At 39.5% G+C, this 16842-nt stretch overlaps 1 protein-coding gene across 1 annotated transcript; it reads left to right on the forward strand.

The window, feature by feature from the left end:
* Nucleotides 1-274: 274 nt before the first annotated feature.
* On the forward strand, nucleotides 275-16470 carry saga (S-antigen; retina and pineal gland (arrestin) a). Its single transcript, XM_062429618.1, has 15 exons — nucleotides 275-322; nucleotides 2172-2232; nucleotides 3039-3083; nucleotides 3828-4027; nucleotides 4415-4474; nucleotides 4569-4636; nucleotides 5338-5473; nucleotides 6700-6784; nucleotides 7013-7085; nucleotides 11645-11782; nucleotides 11891-11968; nucleotides 13208-13222; nucleotides 13748-13800; nucleotides 14407-14416; nucleotides 16332-16470. Exons 1-15 carry the CDS (start codon nucleotides 275-277, stop codon nucleotides 16456-16458), a joined length of 1197 nt encoding a protein of 398 aa, XP_062285602.1. The 3' UTR covers nucleotides 16459-16470.
* The last annotated feature ends 372 nt before the right edge of the window (nucleotides 16471-16842 follow it).

The following is a 16842-nucleotide window of genomic DNA, read 5'->3' on the forward strand; positions in this document are numbered from 1 at the left end:
ACATATGGACATCATAAGCTTTCTTTATTCTGGACCACTGACCTGTAATCAGGTGTTGAATAACCTCGAGCTAATCCTTTAATCATGCCCCACTAGAGAGCTAATTAAAGAAGTAATGCACTCATGTAAAATATAGGTATTCATTAAACATTAATTGTCAAGAGAAACAAATGATTCGAGCTGTGATGATCTGCTTTAAGTCTTTAAAGATGCACATTTGTCTTGTTTCTTTCTCTCAGGCACTTCTGACTCGCTGTCCTCAATCTGCACCAAGATGAGTCCAAAAAATGTCGTTTTCAAGAAGATCTGCAAGGACAAGTCGGTGAGTGAAACATCTCAATAATATGCAGAAATGATTGTCATGAAGTATTTCCAATCCAATCCAACTTTATTTATTAAGCACTTTAAAACAACCAAAGTGCTGAACAGAAGAATAAATAAGACATCATATTTCACTCACAGTACCTTCAGACATGGTTTAAATTATAGCAGTTACTCACAGTCCAATGTCGATTGTTAAAAACTACATGTTCCAGCTGCTGTATCTTGTTAGCTAACAGTCCAGTCACCTGTACATCCTCTAGTCAGCTGGCTTAGTCGACAGAGTTAAAACCGAGTTCAGACCTTACAACCACACTGAGGACTTTCTTTAACTGGATGCAATCGTTGGTCGCCAAGTAGCTCCAAGGCTAACTGCTGCTAAGACCTCAATGTCTCATATTCAGTGTTTGGAGTACTTAGATTACTTTTTTGATGTAACGAATAATCTAACGCATTAGTTTAAGTACTCAGTTATTTAGTTACATTTTCAACGAACTACTCATGTAACTTTTGCCACAAGAAAAGAAAATCTGCCACATATTCGCACCATTACTACTTTTTTGGCAGGAAATAAGAGCAAGAACATAACAGTGACATGTAAGTTGTTCCCGGGTAACAAGAGCATGTTGGCCTGTTGCAGTGATGCGTTTAAAAGCCTGTGTGTAGTTTATAACTTGTATGTAGGCAAATGTTTGAGAAGCCACTTTAGTCCAATAAAGAGCTGTTAATGGGACATTGTGTGTGTCATTCCTGCTGTTAGTGTAAAGATTTACAGATTATGGTCCAGACTTGGCTGTGTGATGGTTCAGTCATTATATTTAAAGGAGGTCTGGACTAAAACAACATGTGTGAGGAATTATGAAGAGGTTTTCATTTTCGGTAACGCACTGTTCATTCTTCAATGCCTCAATAAGACATGACGATGAAACCAGCTTTATTTGAGGATATTTGGAGAACCTCACCGTGCAAAACAAGACTTGTTTGTTCAGTAACTTTAAAGTAGCCTGCAGCTTCCTTTAGCCGAGGCACAGTTGATCTTGGCTCTGACTACTACTGGAGGAATTTGTTCTCCTTTCTGGTTAGAGATACAGATCCTCCAGGGTAAAACTAGGATTAAATTATCTTTTATTCCAATTGCAGTGAATGAGCTTAATTTGCGCTAAACCTTGACTGCAATGCCCAGCAGAACTTTATAATAGCTACCAATCCTTTATTTGGTTGTTTGCTGTAACTGTTCCTCTTGTATGTTGTGTTTGTGTTTTTGCATCTTCTGCATTTAGAAATACTATCAGAGCTACTGAGGAAAATGTTGTGTATGCTTTTTAGTCTTTTATGATTAGATGCTTTATGCACCTGGCACTGACCCATGATCCTTAACCTGCTCTGACTCACCAACTCCTCCCTCGAACATTGTTTTATAATAGTGACATCACATACATTAAGATCAATAAATGTTTTTCTCTCAATGCATTTTCCATCTGCAACTGAATTTAATTCTGTAAAGCGATTTAGCTGATCGTCTGACTGATCCGCAGCAGGAGGTCAACACAAAGTCACAACGTGTATTTCCAGCTGAGCGATGTGTGTGATTGACAGCTTTCTGTCAGATTACAGAGCAGGCAGAGCACTTTGCCCAGCTGAACACATCAAAATACAACTTCACTTACACCAAAATGAAGAAGAAATGGAGAAAAAAACCTCAGAGAGCTTCTGATTCTGCTCCAGATCAGCCAGAGCAGCTCGTTAGAAAAAGACAACAGTGCAGTATTTTGGCTCTTAAGCTGTCTCTGTCTATGATGTCATAAGGAGTCCACAAAGGTTAGATCAATGTATCTGTTCTCCTGCTTCAGGTCGGAGTCTACATGGGGAAAAGAGACTTTGTCGACCATGCGGACTCCGTGGATCCAGTGGGTAAGTTTGTCCACACAAAAAACCAAACATCCTTGGACAATAAAGCATCATACATACAGTGTGTCACACCGGGGCTCGAGGTTAAAACTGGCTCCCTATTATTAAATATGAGCTGGTCAGTGCTGACGATCTCATGGTTTTACCAAATTTTCCGTCACTGTAAAAGAAGTCTGTCTCCTTTTAATCAGTGCAGATCTGATGATGGTCTGTAACAAGTCAATGAGGCACCGAAAATTGATGACTTGGTCTTTTATGTCCAGCAGAATGTATGAAGAGCTTCTGAAATCACAGCAGCGTCTATGTGCTCCAACTATGCTCTTATTTTTCATTGTAATTAATTAAATAAAAAGGTGATTTCAAAATGGTATCAAAAGTATGTATGCTAGTCTTAAAATGCTTAACTTCCTGCAGGAGGAACCTCACATTGCTCAATTCCTCACTCACGAACTCTTTATGTCTTTAATCTATGTGACACCTTTTTATTCTAGTGTTGATTTTACTGTATTCACAGCAGTTTTCTGTGTAATAGGATGAACTTCATGTTTAAATCAGGCTCAAATTGACTGAATAATAAACAAGTCAAATCTTTGCACTTGGATAAGAAACTGGAGGCTCCTGAACACATTTACAATGTTCACTCATATTGTTAATGGTACAACTTTAGAGATGCTTATCTGTGTCCTGAGGTAGTTGTTGGAGGACATATTCTGATTATCCAGGTTACTAAAAGGGTTGAACTCAGTTTTTATAAAATTAAATTCCATTTTCATCACCTTAAGAGCTTTGACCATCTCTTTTTCCACTAGATGGCGTCATCCTCATTGATCCTGAGGCTCTGCAGGGGAGGAAAGGTCAGTATCCACATACTGTTGTCTCTCAGAAAATATTACAGGATGTTGGTACTGCTGACCTCACACACTCTTTCATTAATATGCATGGACAGTTTCTCCATCCTGGGGAAAGTAAGTCACATGGAGCCTTTATGGATGTTTTAAGCCTTTATCCCTTAAGATCTCTTAAGTAGCTTAAAGGTTATCAAAGTAATTTAACTGCACGTTGTCTGCCAGCGTCACATATAGTGAAATAATAGACTCTATGTTTTCATTGCTGCACCACATGGAAATATTCTAGACGTCTGATCATTATGATCAATATATTTACCCAACATTCAGCCTGACAATAACAAGAAACGGAAAAGTAGTTATTCAGATCTTCATGCATTCTACTCCCATAATACATCTACTCATACATCTAATATACATCTAATCATGAGGATACCTTCATCATTTCTTATGTTGGATTTGTACCTTAATTAATGAATAAATAAGGACATAAGCAGATTTATTCACTGAGTTGTCTAATGCCAAAAACGTACTGTATGTGTAGCCCAAACTAACTAGAAAAGTGTGTTAATGCTGTAAACACAAACTTACGTAATTATACAAAAAAACTAACCATAAATACAAAATACGAATGGACAAATACATACTATGAAAATAAAAAGATGTACAGATTGGATTTAAAATGGTTCCAGTTTATATAAATGCACAGGAAGCCTTCAGGAGGTTTTATTAATGAGCTGTTTGTCCTTCCAGTGTTCGTCACCCTGTCCTGCATCTTTCGCTACGGCAGAGATGACATGGATGTGATGGGGATAGCGTTCCGCCGGGAGCTTTTTATGTCCACTCGCCAGGTCTACCCACCCCTGCAGGACCGCGAGAAGGGGATCCACACGAGGATCCAGGCCAAACTGCTGCGCAAGCTGGGAGACAACGCCTACCCTTTCTTCTTCGAGGTGAGACTCACATAAAGGAGCTCTTAGAAAGGCTGCACTGACAATAAGTAGGGAAACAATATTTAACCTTACTGTTCAGACTCAAACTGAACCCATTTTTACATTTGAGAGCAGTAAATCTCTATCTTTCTCATCTTTTAGCCTCAAATGTGTGAAACTTTAGAGGTGCTGGTGGTGGATTTGTTAACTTTGGACAGATTTATGCATGATGTTTCCTTTTTTCAGGCTGCATGCTAAGCTAAGAGACTCTTTGGGTGATGTGCACTTTACATATACTGAAGTCGAAAGGAAATCCAGCTATTGAATTATATGCATTTGCACAAAGAGAAAAAAGGGTAAAAAAAAACCCAATCTTGTTTGACTGACGATGTGCTTTTGTCTCCTCAGTTTCCCGACAACCTGCCTTGCTCAGTGGGTCTCCAACCAGCAGCCAACGATGTCGGCAAGGTAAGAACCTGTCTGAGGAGTTAAACTGTACCAATCAGCCACATGTGAAGTGACCACATCACAGGACGATAACAGCTCTTCTCTTCTTCTGCAGCAATGTGCTGTGGAGTTTGAGATCAAAGCGTTCAGCGCTGAGAGCCAGGACGCCAAAGTACGCAAACGGTGAGTAGCAGCTTATCAGTCCTGAAGGTACTGATTACATTTTACTTGAAACAGATTAATTGTACAATGCAGTTCCAGTTCTTCACTCCAAACTGATTTGGAAAGACGTTGAATTATGTCTCCTGTTCATCTCACACACAAAAACATCCAGGGTTTTAATTACTTTACGTCTTTATGGTAGAAACATTGATTGTGGAGACTTTAAACTCTGCTGTTGAGGAAAACTGATCAGGTTCATCTTCTGTCCTGTTTCACTTCATCATTTCAGTTAATCAAATTCACTTTCCATGTTTCATAATGGTAAAATTTGGTAAAATAACTTTACAAACATGACACCTGATCTGTTATTCTTCCTGGATATTAAAAATATAGTTTGACACACATTATCTGCAGGTCTAGAACATTTAAAAAAAGCATTCATTTGTGTTTCCTCCAAAAGAAAAAGCCTCAGAAGGTATTTAAAAGTCTTAAATTTCATTCACAAAGATCCTTAGGTTCTAGGACCTTTCATCAGCAGGGGGTTTTATTGATATCGTTCATATTTTGACAGTGAAACAGGTATTCAAATATCTTAAAAACAAAATGGTCTTTTGATGATAATTAAAATGGATAACAGGTTGTGATAACAGCTTGGTAATAATAAGTCTCACCCAGACTCTGCATGTTATCATTTCTACATCTTTCTCTGCTTTGTCCAACAGGAGCTCAGTGAAGCTGATGCTCAGGAAGGTCCAGTACGCTCCTGAAGGCGAAGGAGAGGCGCCATGTGTTGAAACCACCCGAGACTTTGTCATGTCGGACAAACCGCTGCATGTCAAGGCCAGTCTGGACAAAGAGGTGAGTTACTTCATAAACACTCAAAACACTTTTAGTTAGTTTTTCTTTTAGTGTACGTCACATTAAAGGCATTCAGCAGCCATCAGTCAGTCACTCTTTCATCAGCTACTGCATCCAAAGTCTGAAATCCTAGTGGATCACATTCTTCAGTTTGCTCATAAATCCTACAGTCACACCTCAATCTCCAATGACAACATTTAACCATTTGGCCTCATACAATACAGCCATGTATTTATAAAATGCTTAACTCATGAATGAGCCAACTGCAATGAAAATTAAACCATTAAATGAACTAAAGTACACACAAAAAACCCACAAGTTTATCTTAGAGAAGCACAGTTTGTGTTAAACACGAATGGTTGTAAGCTGTCCCAGGAGTATATGAGAAATGTATTAGTTTTGAAAAACCTCACTCTGGAATTACTTCACAAACATTGCTTATTCTTCTAATAGCGTGTGGTGTTACAGTAAATCAGAGGCAAGCAGACCACAATTTAATAAGTGTTTATTTGCACAAAAACAGATAGATCCTGCAAACCCCTGGCTAGATTCATTGTGGAAAAAATCAGGTAAAGCAAAGGGAGAAGACAGAAGAGGAAGGGAGAGGAAGAGCTGTGACAAAGATAGGCTGTGATAGGCTTTTATAGTTATGTTTGATTTCAATAAAAAAAGTTACATTTGTAGAATTATAGTTTATTAAGATCTGTGACTTTTTAAATGTCACAGAACAATCATATAAGTGTGTGTTTTTTGTGGGTAATTTAGTGGATTCATTTGCATTGCAGTTGGTCCATTCATGGGTTAAGCGTTGTATAAATTCCGCCACTAGATGGTGCTGTAGAGTCAGTCAGAAATAAGTTGTGAAATTTGTCAAATAGAAAAAAACTCTGTATACCTATATTAAGTATCAGTCAAAAGTTTGGGCACTCTTTCTCATCGATTTGAATGGGAAAGTGTGTCCAAACTTTTGACTGGTACTGTATGTCTCTGGTTTATTTAACAGCTGAGGAAACATACTGGTGGACTGTAACTTTATCACTTCCAGTATTTGGTACATGCCCTTTCAGTAAAGATTGTGTCGTTTGTCAAGTGTTTTGCGTCTTATCAATTTGTTTTATAAAATGTAAACTGTTTTATGATGACAAATTGAGGAAATAACCCCATTATTGCAAATAAGTTTTACGTTTATAGATGTTTACCTTGCTGCTGTTGTTTCCTGTTTCCAGATTTATTACCATGGCGAGAACATCGTTGTGCACGTCGACGTCACAAACAGCTCCAACAAAAACATCAAGAACATCATCGTCTCTGGTAAACATGAGACTTACTGCTCATAATGTATATTGTTAGTGCAAAAGCAAAGAACACGTAGTCCTTGAAAAACATTGAAACACTATATTATGGAGATGTATTGAAGTTACATCTGCATGAAGCCTGAACAGCATCAAAATGTTTGAACTATGTCAAATGTTGTCAAAACAAACAAACAAGAGAACTAAGCTGTTTCTTTGTGTCTCCATTCATCTTCGTCTTCATCAGTGGATCAAGTCTCCACAGTGGTGTTGTACTCCAACGACAGCTACGTGAAATCTGTGTCCATCGAGGAATTTGGGTAATGGTCAACACTCACTACATTTTACAAAAAAACATCATTAACCTTCGTGTCGTCCTCCCCAGTCAAATTGACCCCGTCTGTTTTGACTGTTCCTTTTTTCCTTCCTTCCTTCCTTCCTTCCTTCCTTCCTTCCTTCCTTCCTTCCTTCCTTCCTTCCTTCCTTCCTTCCTTCCTTCCTTCCTTCCTTCCGTCTGTCCTTCTTCCCTCCCTCCTTCTCTCTTTCTTTCCTTCCTCTCTCTTTCCTCCCTTCCTTCTGTCCTTCCTTCCTCCCTCTCTCCCTCCTCCCTCCCTCCTTCTTTCCTTCCTTTCTTTCCTTCCTCTCTTCCTTCTTTCCTCCCTCCCTCCCTCCTTCTCTCTTTCTTTCCTCCCTCCTTTCGTCCTTCCTTCCTCTCTCCTTTCCTTCCTTCCTCCCTCCCTCCTTTCCTTCCTTCTTCCTCCCTCCCTTCCTTCCTCGTTCCTTTCCTTCCTTCTGCCTCCCTTCTTTCCTTCCTTCCTTCCTCCCTCTTTTCCTTCCTTCACATGAGTGCTTGCTCATGTGGGAATGTTGGGTCTCTTTAAAATTAAAACCTGAAGAGTTCGGTTTAGAACCTGCTCTATGTGTAAAGTGCCTTGAGATAACTTTTTTGTGATTTGGCGCTATATAAATAAAGATTGATTGATTGATTGATTCTTCCTCCCTTCCTTCCTTCCTCCCTCTTTTCCTTCCTTCTTCCTTTCTTCCATCCTTCCTCCCTCCCTTCCTTCTTTGTCCCTTCCTTCCTTGACTCGAGGGCAACAGGAGGGTTAAATTCAAGTCAGGCTAAAACAAACTGGTCTTGTGCTTGATTTGGACATGAATATGATTTCTACATCAGACTCTACCTGAGGGAAACACATCTGAATGAAACCTAAAGCTGTCATAGAGTTTGTTGAACATTAACAGAATGTCACCTTGGAACATTTCAGGTCCCTAAGTGTTATTTCGTTATCAGTTTAAATAAAAATGACCTCTGGACTGATAACATTCGGCTCACCTGACAAAAAAAAGCAAACTGATATTATTCCACCTCTGGGAGACGGAGGAGGAGGAATTCGCCTTCAGAACAAACTCACAGTTTGTTCACAAAGCCGAAGGACGAAGGACTGCTGACCACTGCACTCACTGAAGTTTACCAAGAATAAAGACCAACTTCCAGTGAAATCTTCAGAGCAGAAAGGAGTAACAGGAATACTGACGGTTTTCCACTAATACTACTACTACTACTACTACTACTACTACTACTACTACTACTACTTTCCTCTACTTGCCATGGCTTCCATGTTGGAGAGGGACCTCTGCTGTCCTGTCTGTCATGACATCTATAAAGATCCTGTCATTCTGTCATGTTGCCACAGCTTCTGTAGAGTCTGCTTGCAGAGCTGGTGGACAGAGAGAGCAATCCACGAGTGTCCAGTCTGCAAGAGGAAATCTTCAAAGGAATTCCCTTCTGCTAATTTTATGTTAAGGAACCTTTGTGAGACCTTCATACAGGAGAGAGATCAGAGAGCTTCTGCAGGCTCTGAGGCTCTCTGCAGTCTGCACTCTGAGAAACTCAAACTCTTCTGTCTGGACCATCAGCAGCCGGTGTGTGTCGTGTGTCAGCATGCAGAAACACACACCAACCACAGATTCAAACCCATCGATGAAGCTGCACAACAACACAAGAAGGAACTTGAGAAAACTCTGGAGCCCTTAAAGGAGAAGTTGAAGGATTTTGATCAAGTTAAAGCAAAGTTTGATCAAACAGCAGAACACATTAAGGTCCAGGCTCGACACACAGAGAGGCAGATTAAGGAGCAGTTTAAGAAGCTTCACCAGTTTCTAGAAGAGGAAGAGGAGGCCAGGATGGTTGCTCTGAGGGAGGAAGAGGAGCAGAAGAGTCAGATGATGAAGGAGAAGATGGAGGCTCTGAGCAGAGAGATAGCAGCTCTTTCTCAAACAGTCAGAGCCACAGAGGAGGAGCTGAGAGCTGAAGATGTCTCATTCATGTTAAACTACAAGGCTGCAGTGGAAAGAGTCCAGCGCTGCCCCCTGCTGGACGATCCAAGGCTTGGCACCGGAGCTCTGATAGACCAGGCCAAACACCTGGGCAACCTGGCCTTTAACATCTGGAACAAGATGAAGAAGATGGTCTCCTACATTCCTGTGATTCTGGACCCAAACACTGCTCATGTAAATCTCATTTTGTCTGAAGATCTGACCAGTGTGAGACGAGGAGAGGAGCAGCAGCTTCCTGAAAACCCGGAGAGGTTTGGGGACTATGTTGCTTTGCTGGGCTCTGAAGGCTTTAACTCAGGGACACACAGCTGGGATGTCGAGGTGGGAGATGGCACGAGATGGGCACTGGGTGTGTTGACAGAGACCGCAGAGAGGAAAGGAACCATACAGTCTGGATTATGGAGAGTTCGATACTCTGACGGTGAACACAGTGCAGTCTCCGCTTCAGATCCACCCACCGCTCTCCTGCTGAAGACGAAGTTTCAAAGGATCCGAGTGAATCTGGACTGGGACAGAGAGACGTTGTCGTTCTCAGATCCTGATACTAACACACACATACACACCTTCACACACACCTTCACTGAAAGACTGTTTCCATTTATTTACACTGGAAATAAAATCCCTGTGAAGATTTTACCAGGAAAGGTCTTTGTGAACGTGGAACATTGTTAGATGAGATTATTCGGAAATGCTTTAATAAGTTAGGACATTCCTGTTTTTGTTATCTTTGCTTCCTGTGTTTTCTTGCTTTGGACGATTACCTCATGTGTTTCACCTGTTTCCAGTTTGTACTCAACACTTGTGTATTTAAGTTCAGTTCAGCCCTGCTTTCAGTTTTTTAATTAAATATTTAAAAGGTATAGGGAATAGGATATAGGCTAAAGAGTTTTTTTTTTCTTTCTTTATATATAACTCTGTTCATCTTCTGACCCACACTCCAGTCCAGTAGGTGGCAGCAAATGCACCTTTAAGCTAGATGCCAACTGTCAATAAATCTCAATAGAAGAGGAAGCTTTCAGTTGTTTTCAGTTCAAAATACTAACCTTTACATGAGACCCTTTCAAGCACTGATGGGGAGAAAAAAAGGTCTTTTATTATGGGGGGTGCAGTAAAAAAACACCAGGCCAAAGCAGAACTTCGCAGGTTTAACTGACTGAACTTTGATACACAAGTGATAATTGCAAACTGGACACAGGTGAGTAAAACAAGACACAGGTGGAACACATGAAGTAATCAACAAAGGCGGGAAAACACAGGAAGTAAAGATAACAAAAAGACAAGGAGAAAATATTTCAAGATAAAACAGCTACTAAACTGTGAGTCCAAGTCCTCCTGATGGGACACTTTAGTCTAAAGCAAAAATACCAAACTTTCTCTGGTTCCACATTTTACTTTGTGAGGATTTGCAGCTATCTGACAGACATCACTGTGGACTTTAGGAAACTAGGATTGATATTTCTCACTATGACATTTTACAGACCAAGTGATTAATTGACTAATCAAGAAAGTAATTGACAGACTGATCCATAATGAAAGCTGGAGCTGAAGTCAAACACAGGTTGGAGGATGTGGTGATAGATGGACACACTCTGAAATAACTCTGCCAATCACAGTGAAACAAAACCTCAAAGACTCAACAAGAAGAAACATCTCCAGGAAATCATACAGTTGTTGTAATGTGGTTAAGAGTTTCACGAATAGACCATTAAACACTGTTTTGTTATCCCAAAAAGGATAAGATGATGTACGACCAGTCTGAGTTTTGAGGTGTATGTTGTTCTGTAGGAGCCTGGTGTCATTTGAATGTGATTTTAGTAAACATGTCACATTATCTGTGCTGCTGCAGAGACTTTCATACAGTATAAAGTAGCTGTCGGCCATAAATACAGTAATATTCAGTCACATTTATAGATTAATATACTGCTGACATTCCTGCTTTAACCACATTAAATATTAATTTTAATGACGATCTAAATGCATCATCTGATTTAGTTTAATCTCCATAACAGCAAGAGTAAGCAATTACATGTTGATTTAAATATAACATAATAGCAATTTGAAAAATAAGCAAGCTTAAAAAGAAAAAAAATGATGTAACAAATGTCCCAAAGAAAAATGACACTCATATTAAGATATGATTTTTCACAAACACTTATTATATCATGCTTCCATTAATCCATGATTATTTAAATATGATTTTTTTTTTGCAATAAAGTGATTTGTTTTTTTTACAGAAAACTAAAGAAGCCTCATTGGTTCTTTTTTTTTTATTTTAATGAGCCTAACCTTTATTTAAATTTTGCAGTGAAGGAACATTTCGTCATGTCTTGCTTTGTGTTTTAAAATTGGGGTTTGAAAACCTCTCTGAATCAGGAGGATATTTAAGATTTGGATCACTTATCGGATAATTCAGATAACTTCCCTGACGTCATTAATCATTGATAAAACTGTCAGTACAACGGTTGATTGCAGTGTGATGTGTTTGTGTTTCAGAAGGTTGTTTTCTGTGTTGTGATGTGTCTGTCTCTTCTTGTCTCAGTGATGCGGTGGCTGCTGGAGCGTCTCTGAAGAAAGACTACATACTGCTGCCGCTGCTGGCCAATAACAGGGAGAGGCGGGGTATCGCGGTGGACGGCAAACTGAAGCATGAAGACACCAACTTAGCATCATCGAGCGTGTGAGCAAACGACCAGAGATACAGCCGGCTTCTTTAAAAGTTTGTGAAGTGTCAGCTGAGTCATTGAGGTAGATTCATGTCTTTATGAGACCTTGTGATTTCTTTCAGTATCAAGGAAGGAGTGCTGAAGGAGGTGATGGGAATCCTGGTTTCATACAGAGTCATGGTGAAGCTCATCGTTGGGGGGTCAGTCATATCTGTGTTTGTGTGTGTGTGTGTGTGTGTGTGTGTGTGTGTGTGTGTGTGTGTGTGTGTGTGTGTGTGTGTGTGTGTGCCAGCAAAGACTTTATTATTACTTAGCGTGATTACACAGTGTGATAACAGTCTTGCATGTCACTGGGATGGCTCTAATAAATCTTGGTCACATTGGTGCCACACAGTGCATCAGCATCAGCTTTGAGATGTGTCAGATGCTGCCATGCAAGCCTGGTGAATTTCAGCACTATGATACTTTTTGTTTTAAAACTTCATGCAAGCAGAGACACGTCATCCACCTGCTCCGCTCGTATGATTTAAAAATGTAGCCAAACAAAAATGGTTAATTACAGTTGTACTCAGAACTGGAATGAACCCTGAAGTCAGATTTACCAGCCCCGACCTTAAACCCCAAGATGACCAACCTGTGCATCAACAGTGTAAAAGTTGTAGAAGACCAATGTGTTTTCAGCAAACATCCTTCATCAGGGTCGTCATAAAACACATTACAAATAGCATTTAAATTGGGTCATTAAAAAATGACCAATGACCAAAGTGTTGCTGGAGCTTTGACTTTTTAGACTTTTTCCCTTCTCCATGCACCTTGGAAGTAGTTGAAGTTGTGCTAGAAACCTTGACTCTGTCTCATTAAATCAGTTGTACACACAGCACTGTCCAACTTCTATCTGTGGATATGTTACTACACTGTTAGTATGAACAAAATACAGCAAAAAATACGTGTTTAACTTCAAACTCAGGTGTGGCATCCGACTTCTAACTTCCTAGGTAAATGGAAATCAGTGTGCTTGTGGTAAATATTGTTTTTAGCAGTAGGATTAAACTCGCTCACAAGTGTATTCTGCATCACTTCATGTTGTACACCGGACGCTGTAGCAGCAGTCACATTGTAGGGTTTTGGTCCCAAATGTACAACAACATCAAATTTTGATGGTGTCTGTTTTTGGTCACTAAATCAGCTGTTTGTGTCACAGTACGATATAAGACAACCGTTTCTGAATGTAAGCTCTCTTAAACCATTTTATTAAGTATCTTTTAAAGCTGTGAAATGATACTGTGGAAACGTGTCTTATTATTATGTTATTTTGACATCGACCTGCTGCCATCCTCAATGTTTTCTCTGTTGGTGTCATCATCATCATCTTTTCTCCAACAATTAAAACTAATCTTGTTTGTCTCCTTCTCCAATTCTGACCGTGGCCATACTCACAGGATGATGGGATCAACGTGAGTCACTGTCTGTTCGTCTTCATCAATAGTAGTGACCCTGTTTTATTTGAGGATAGAAAATGACATTTTATCAGAGGCTGAGAAAATGAAAATGTCTAAATTATATTTTAAAGCTGCATTTTATCCCTTTCATTTGTTTTGCACAACACTAGAGGGACCTTGATTAAGAATTGATTTTCTGGTTCTCAGACTTTCCTCAGGGCTCAGATGATTATACATATTTAAGATTTAGACAGTAAAATATGATCATTTTACACTTTTAAAGCTATTAAAGAGGACCACTCATAACTTTTGTTGTTAGATTTTGTTATTTTTGTACTGTCCTGAAGTTGAGTGTCTGTGTTAAACTGAGCTGAGGTTCTGCATAAAGGACCAGTATAAGATAAATAAGGAGTAGAGCCCCAGAATAATAATAATAAGAACAGAACTGTATCAGTGCAAACACATTTTAATTGTTCATGATGTGTCGTGAATAAATCTGTTAAAACAGTTACAGTGAGAAATGTTTGGTTTGTGTTGCAGTGAGGTCGGCCTGGAAGTTCCCTTCAAACTGATGCATCCTAAACCTGATGCAGGTAAGCAAACATACAGATGTCACTGTGTGTGTTTTATAGCAGCTGTTTACATCTGTAGCAAAGTGTTTTTTCTCTGTTGATGACATGTAGCGGCCCCAAAAGCATCTACATGTAATGAACAATGTTATATACACCAAAATAACTATATAATGGTTGCATTTATTGTACTTAAATGTGTTTTAACCCTCCTGTTGTCTTCCAGTCAAGGAAGGAGGGAGGAGGGCAGGAAGAAGGAAGGAAGGAAGAAGGAAGGAAATGAGGGAGGGAAGATGGAAGGGAGTAAAAATGAAGGAAAGAAGGCAGGAAGAAGGAAGGAAGGATGGAAGGCAGGAAGACGGAAGGAAAGGAGGGAGGGAGGATGGAAGGGAGTAAGAAGGAAGGAAATGAGGGAGGGAGGAAGGATGGAAGGAAGGAATGAACAAACGAACGAACAGTCAAAGCAGACGGGGTCAATTTGACTCGGGAGGACGACACGAGGGTTAAACGGGATTTATTGTGTCATGCTCACATTTTACTAGTCAAATGAAAGAAAGTGGGCAACAGTCAAACTGAATCTGAACCTTCCTGGTTATTCTCTGCTTGTTTTTTCTCTCTTGCTGCTTGCAGTGAAGGAAAGGTAAGATGGATTAGAATAGATCAATAAAGTGATTAAAATGTGTTTTTTTTTAGTCTTGTTCTCCTGGCTCGGGTGATTCACTGTGACAGCAGGTCTACTTGTTGTGCCTCAGGATGTTTATTGTGACATTTGGTGTAAATATCTATTGTTGTCGCTTTTGTTCAGTACATCCAGGGATTAGATCACCTTCCAGGATCTTTTTTCACTTCAGCTCCTTTTTTTTTTTGGCCTTCAGTCACCTTACTTCCTGTTTATATTCCTGTGCCTCCATCGGCAGTGTCGGCTTCCCTTAGTTCATCTCCAGCTTTTCTGTTTCTTTTGCTTGTTCTCACATTTTGACGGTTTCGATCAGACGGGGAGTTCCGGTCCTCTGAAATGAGGCCAACGTGGAAGTAACTTAAAACTGCATTCTATCAAAAGGCCACCAGGGGGAGACCGTTTTGGTGTCAAAAGGACTTCCGTCTCTATACAAGTCAATGGAGAATTCACCAACTTCTCACTTGATTTCTAACCTCAGTAAACGTTTTCAAAATGTGTTTATGGTCTCAATCGCTAGTTTAAAGCCTTCTTCAATGCAGTATGATGTTCATTTGGGACATTTTGGCCTCCCTGATTTTATATGTGACGATAAAGCAGGGTATGCATTAGGGCGTGGCTACGTGGTGATTGACAGGTTGATTGGTTCACAGGTTCAGGAGGGCGCCTCATGCTCCTCCTGATGCCCATATAAGTAGAATCCCTGTTTTATTTTTCCCGGCATGCACTGGAAATTTTCAAGTTGGCGCTGCTCAGATCCGATACTATTGGCCTCCGAGCAGCAGTCCATACGTCCATTTCTTATATACAGTCTATGGTTTCGATGTGCAAATAAAGTTCAGACAGTTACAGCAAAAGAGAGAAATTTAAAAAGTTGACACCCACTTCATCAGTGTATTCATTCATTCAATAAACTTTTGCTCAGTTTAAAGATGGCCATAGTTTTATAGACAATTACATGATAGCATCTAACTTGATGTGATATCATACACTTAAGTTAATTTGCCAGCAGTGAGGTCAGGCTAAAAACCCTCAACAGCTAATACGTTTTTAGAGTTTACATTATATTGTCACACATACTGTTCCCTGGTCAATAAAACACTCATGTTCCATAAAAAAGAATATGTTTGATTACATGTGCATCAAATTTAGATTAACCAGCTCCGGTGCATTGGTTCACTGGAATGGCTTATTGGGAAACCGGGAAGCATAATTCATGTTACATCTGTGGTTTTCCTGATGTGACATGTTAAAATGTCTGCTGTAGTGTCACCTGAATATACTGATGCTGTCAATGTTATTAACAATAACAAAAAGTCCCCTACTTGATACAGTTAAAAATAGTCTTTGATCCAAGTGAAAATCTGCCAATGGGGTCATCGAATGTGACTTAATAAGTTTTGGCATAAAAATGTAGCCACTATCAAACAAAACCACAAAAATAAGATTTAAGCCTGTTTGCTTTGAGATTCAAGAAACTTCAGATATTGAAGTTAAAGATGATTGAAACTAGAATATTTGTCATCTCAGTTTATGAGTTTAAGAGTTGTGGTGTGTGTCTACCTTTTTAATTCATCTTCAGTTGTGTAAATCAATGTTCTCATAATATAGTAGTGTGATAATCGTGCAATCCACTTTTCAGACTTGTTTCTTGTCAGCTCTCGTGCATACCTTACTAAGATAAATTATGTCCAGTTACCTTAAAACAAGTCTAATAACCAGCAGTGCAGATGGATATTTGTCTTTGATAAGAAAAAATAAGGTTTCATCATAATCATAAGGTGTTATAACTTTTTGTTCCACTATGTGAGAAATCCTGCTGCTGTGTCGCTGACAGTAAATGCTAAAAGTTCTCCTCTAACTGTGTCATCGTCTGCAGTGAGATGGAGGAGGAGATACTTTTCCAGGAGTTCAAGCGCTCCTACCTGAAGGGGGTTATCGGCGATGATGACGAAGAGGAGGGCAACGTGTCGGGAGGTGATGACATGGCGCCCAAAGAGAAATAAGAGGGAAGAGTGAATCAGGGCGTCGATTGGCTGGAATAAAGACAACTGGGAGTTTGAGTCATTTCAGAGTCAGACAGTTAGAAACATTTTAAATTTGAGGACCATACCTGTGATTTTGCTTGTTTTAGTTCTTTAATCAATCAGGTGTTCATCACTGAGCTTCCTTTAAACCTCCATTGATAATATATTATTTTGTTAGTTTTGAGCTGACCTTTTTTAACATCACACATTATTTATGTTTCCAATAATGTGTTGTATAATCACAAGCTTTATTTGTGAAGAGAGGGAAGAGAACATGCTTTACTTCGTCAATGCAGTTGCCCTTAAGTGGCTTTTATCCACCAGGTCCGAAAGACTAAACTAAACGACAGAATCAACCCTCAT

Source organism: Scomber scombrus, chromosome 11, assembly GCF_963691925.1.
Source record: "Scomber scombrus chromosome 11, fScoSco1.1, whole genome shotgun sequence".
Classification (NCBI taxonomy): domain Eukaryota; kingdom Metazoa; phylum Chordata; class Actinopteri; order Scombriformes; family Scombridae; genus Scomber; species Scomber scombrus.

Excerpts from the sequence above, each read along its gene's own strand:
- saga (XM_062429618.1), top strand. The coding sequence starts at position 275 with ATGAGTCCAAAAAATGTCGTTTTCAAGAAGATCTGCAAGGACAAGTCG. Across the intron at positions 323-2,171 it reads AGATCTGCAAGGACAAGTCG|GTCGGAGTCTACATGGGGAA; the intron begins GTGAGTGAAACA and ends CTCCTGCTTCAG. Across the intron at positions 11,783-11,890 it reads AACTTAGCATCATCGAGCGT|TATCAAGGAAGGAGTGCTGA; the intron begins GTGAGCAAACGA and ends GATTTCTTTCAG.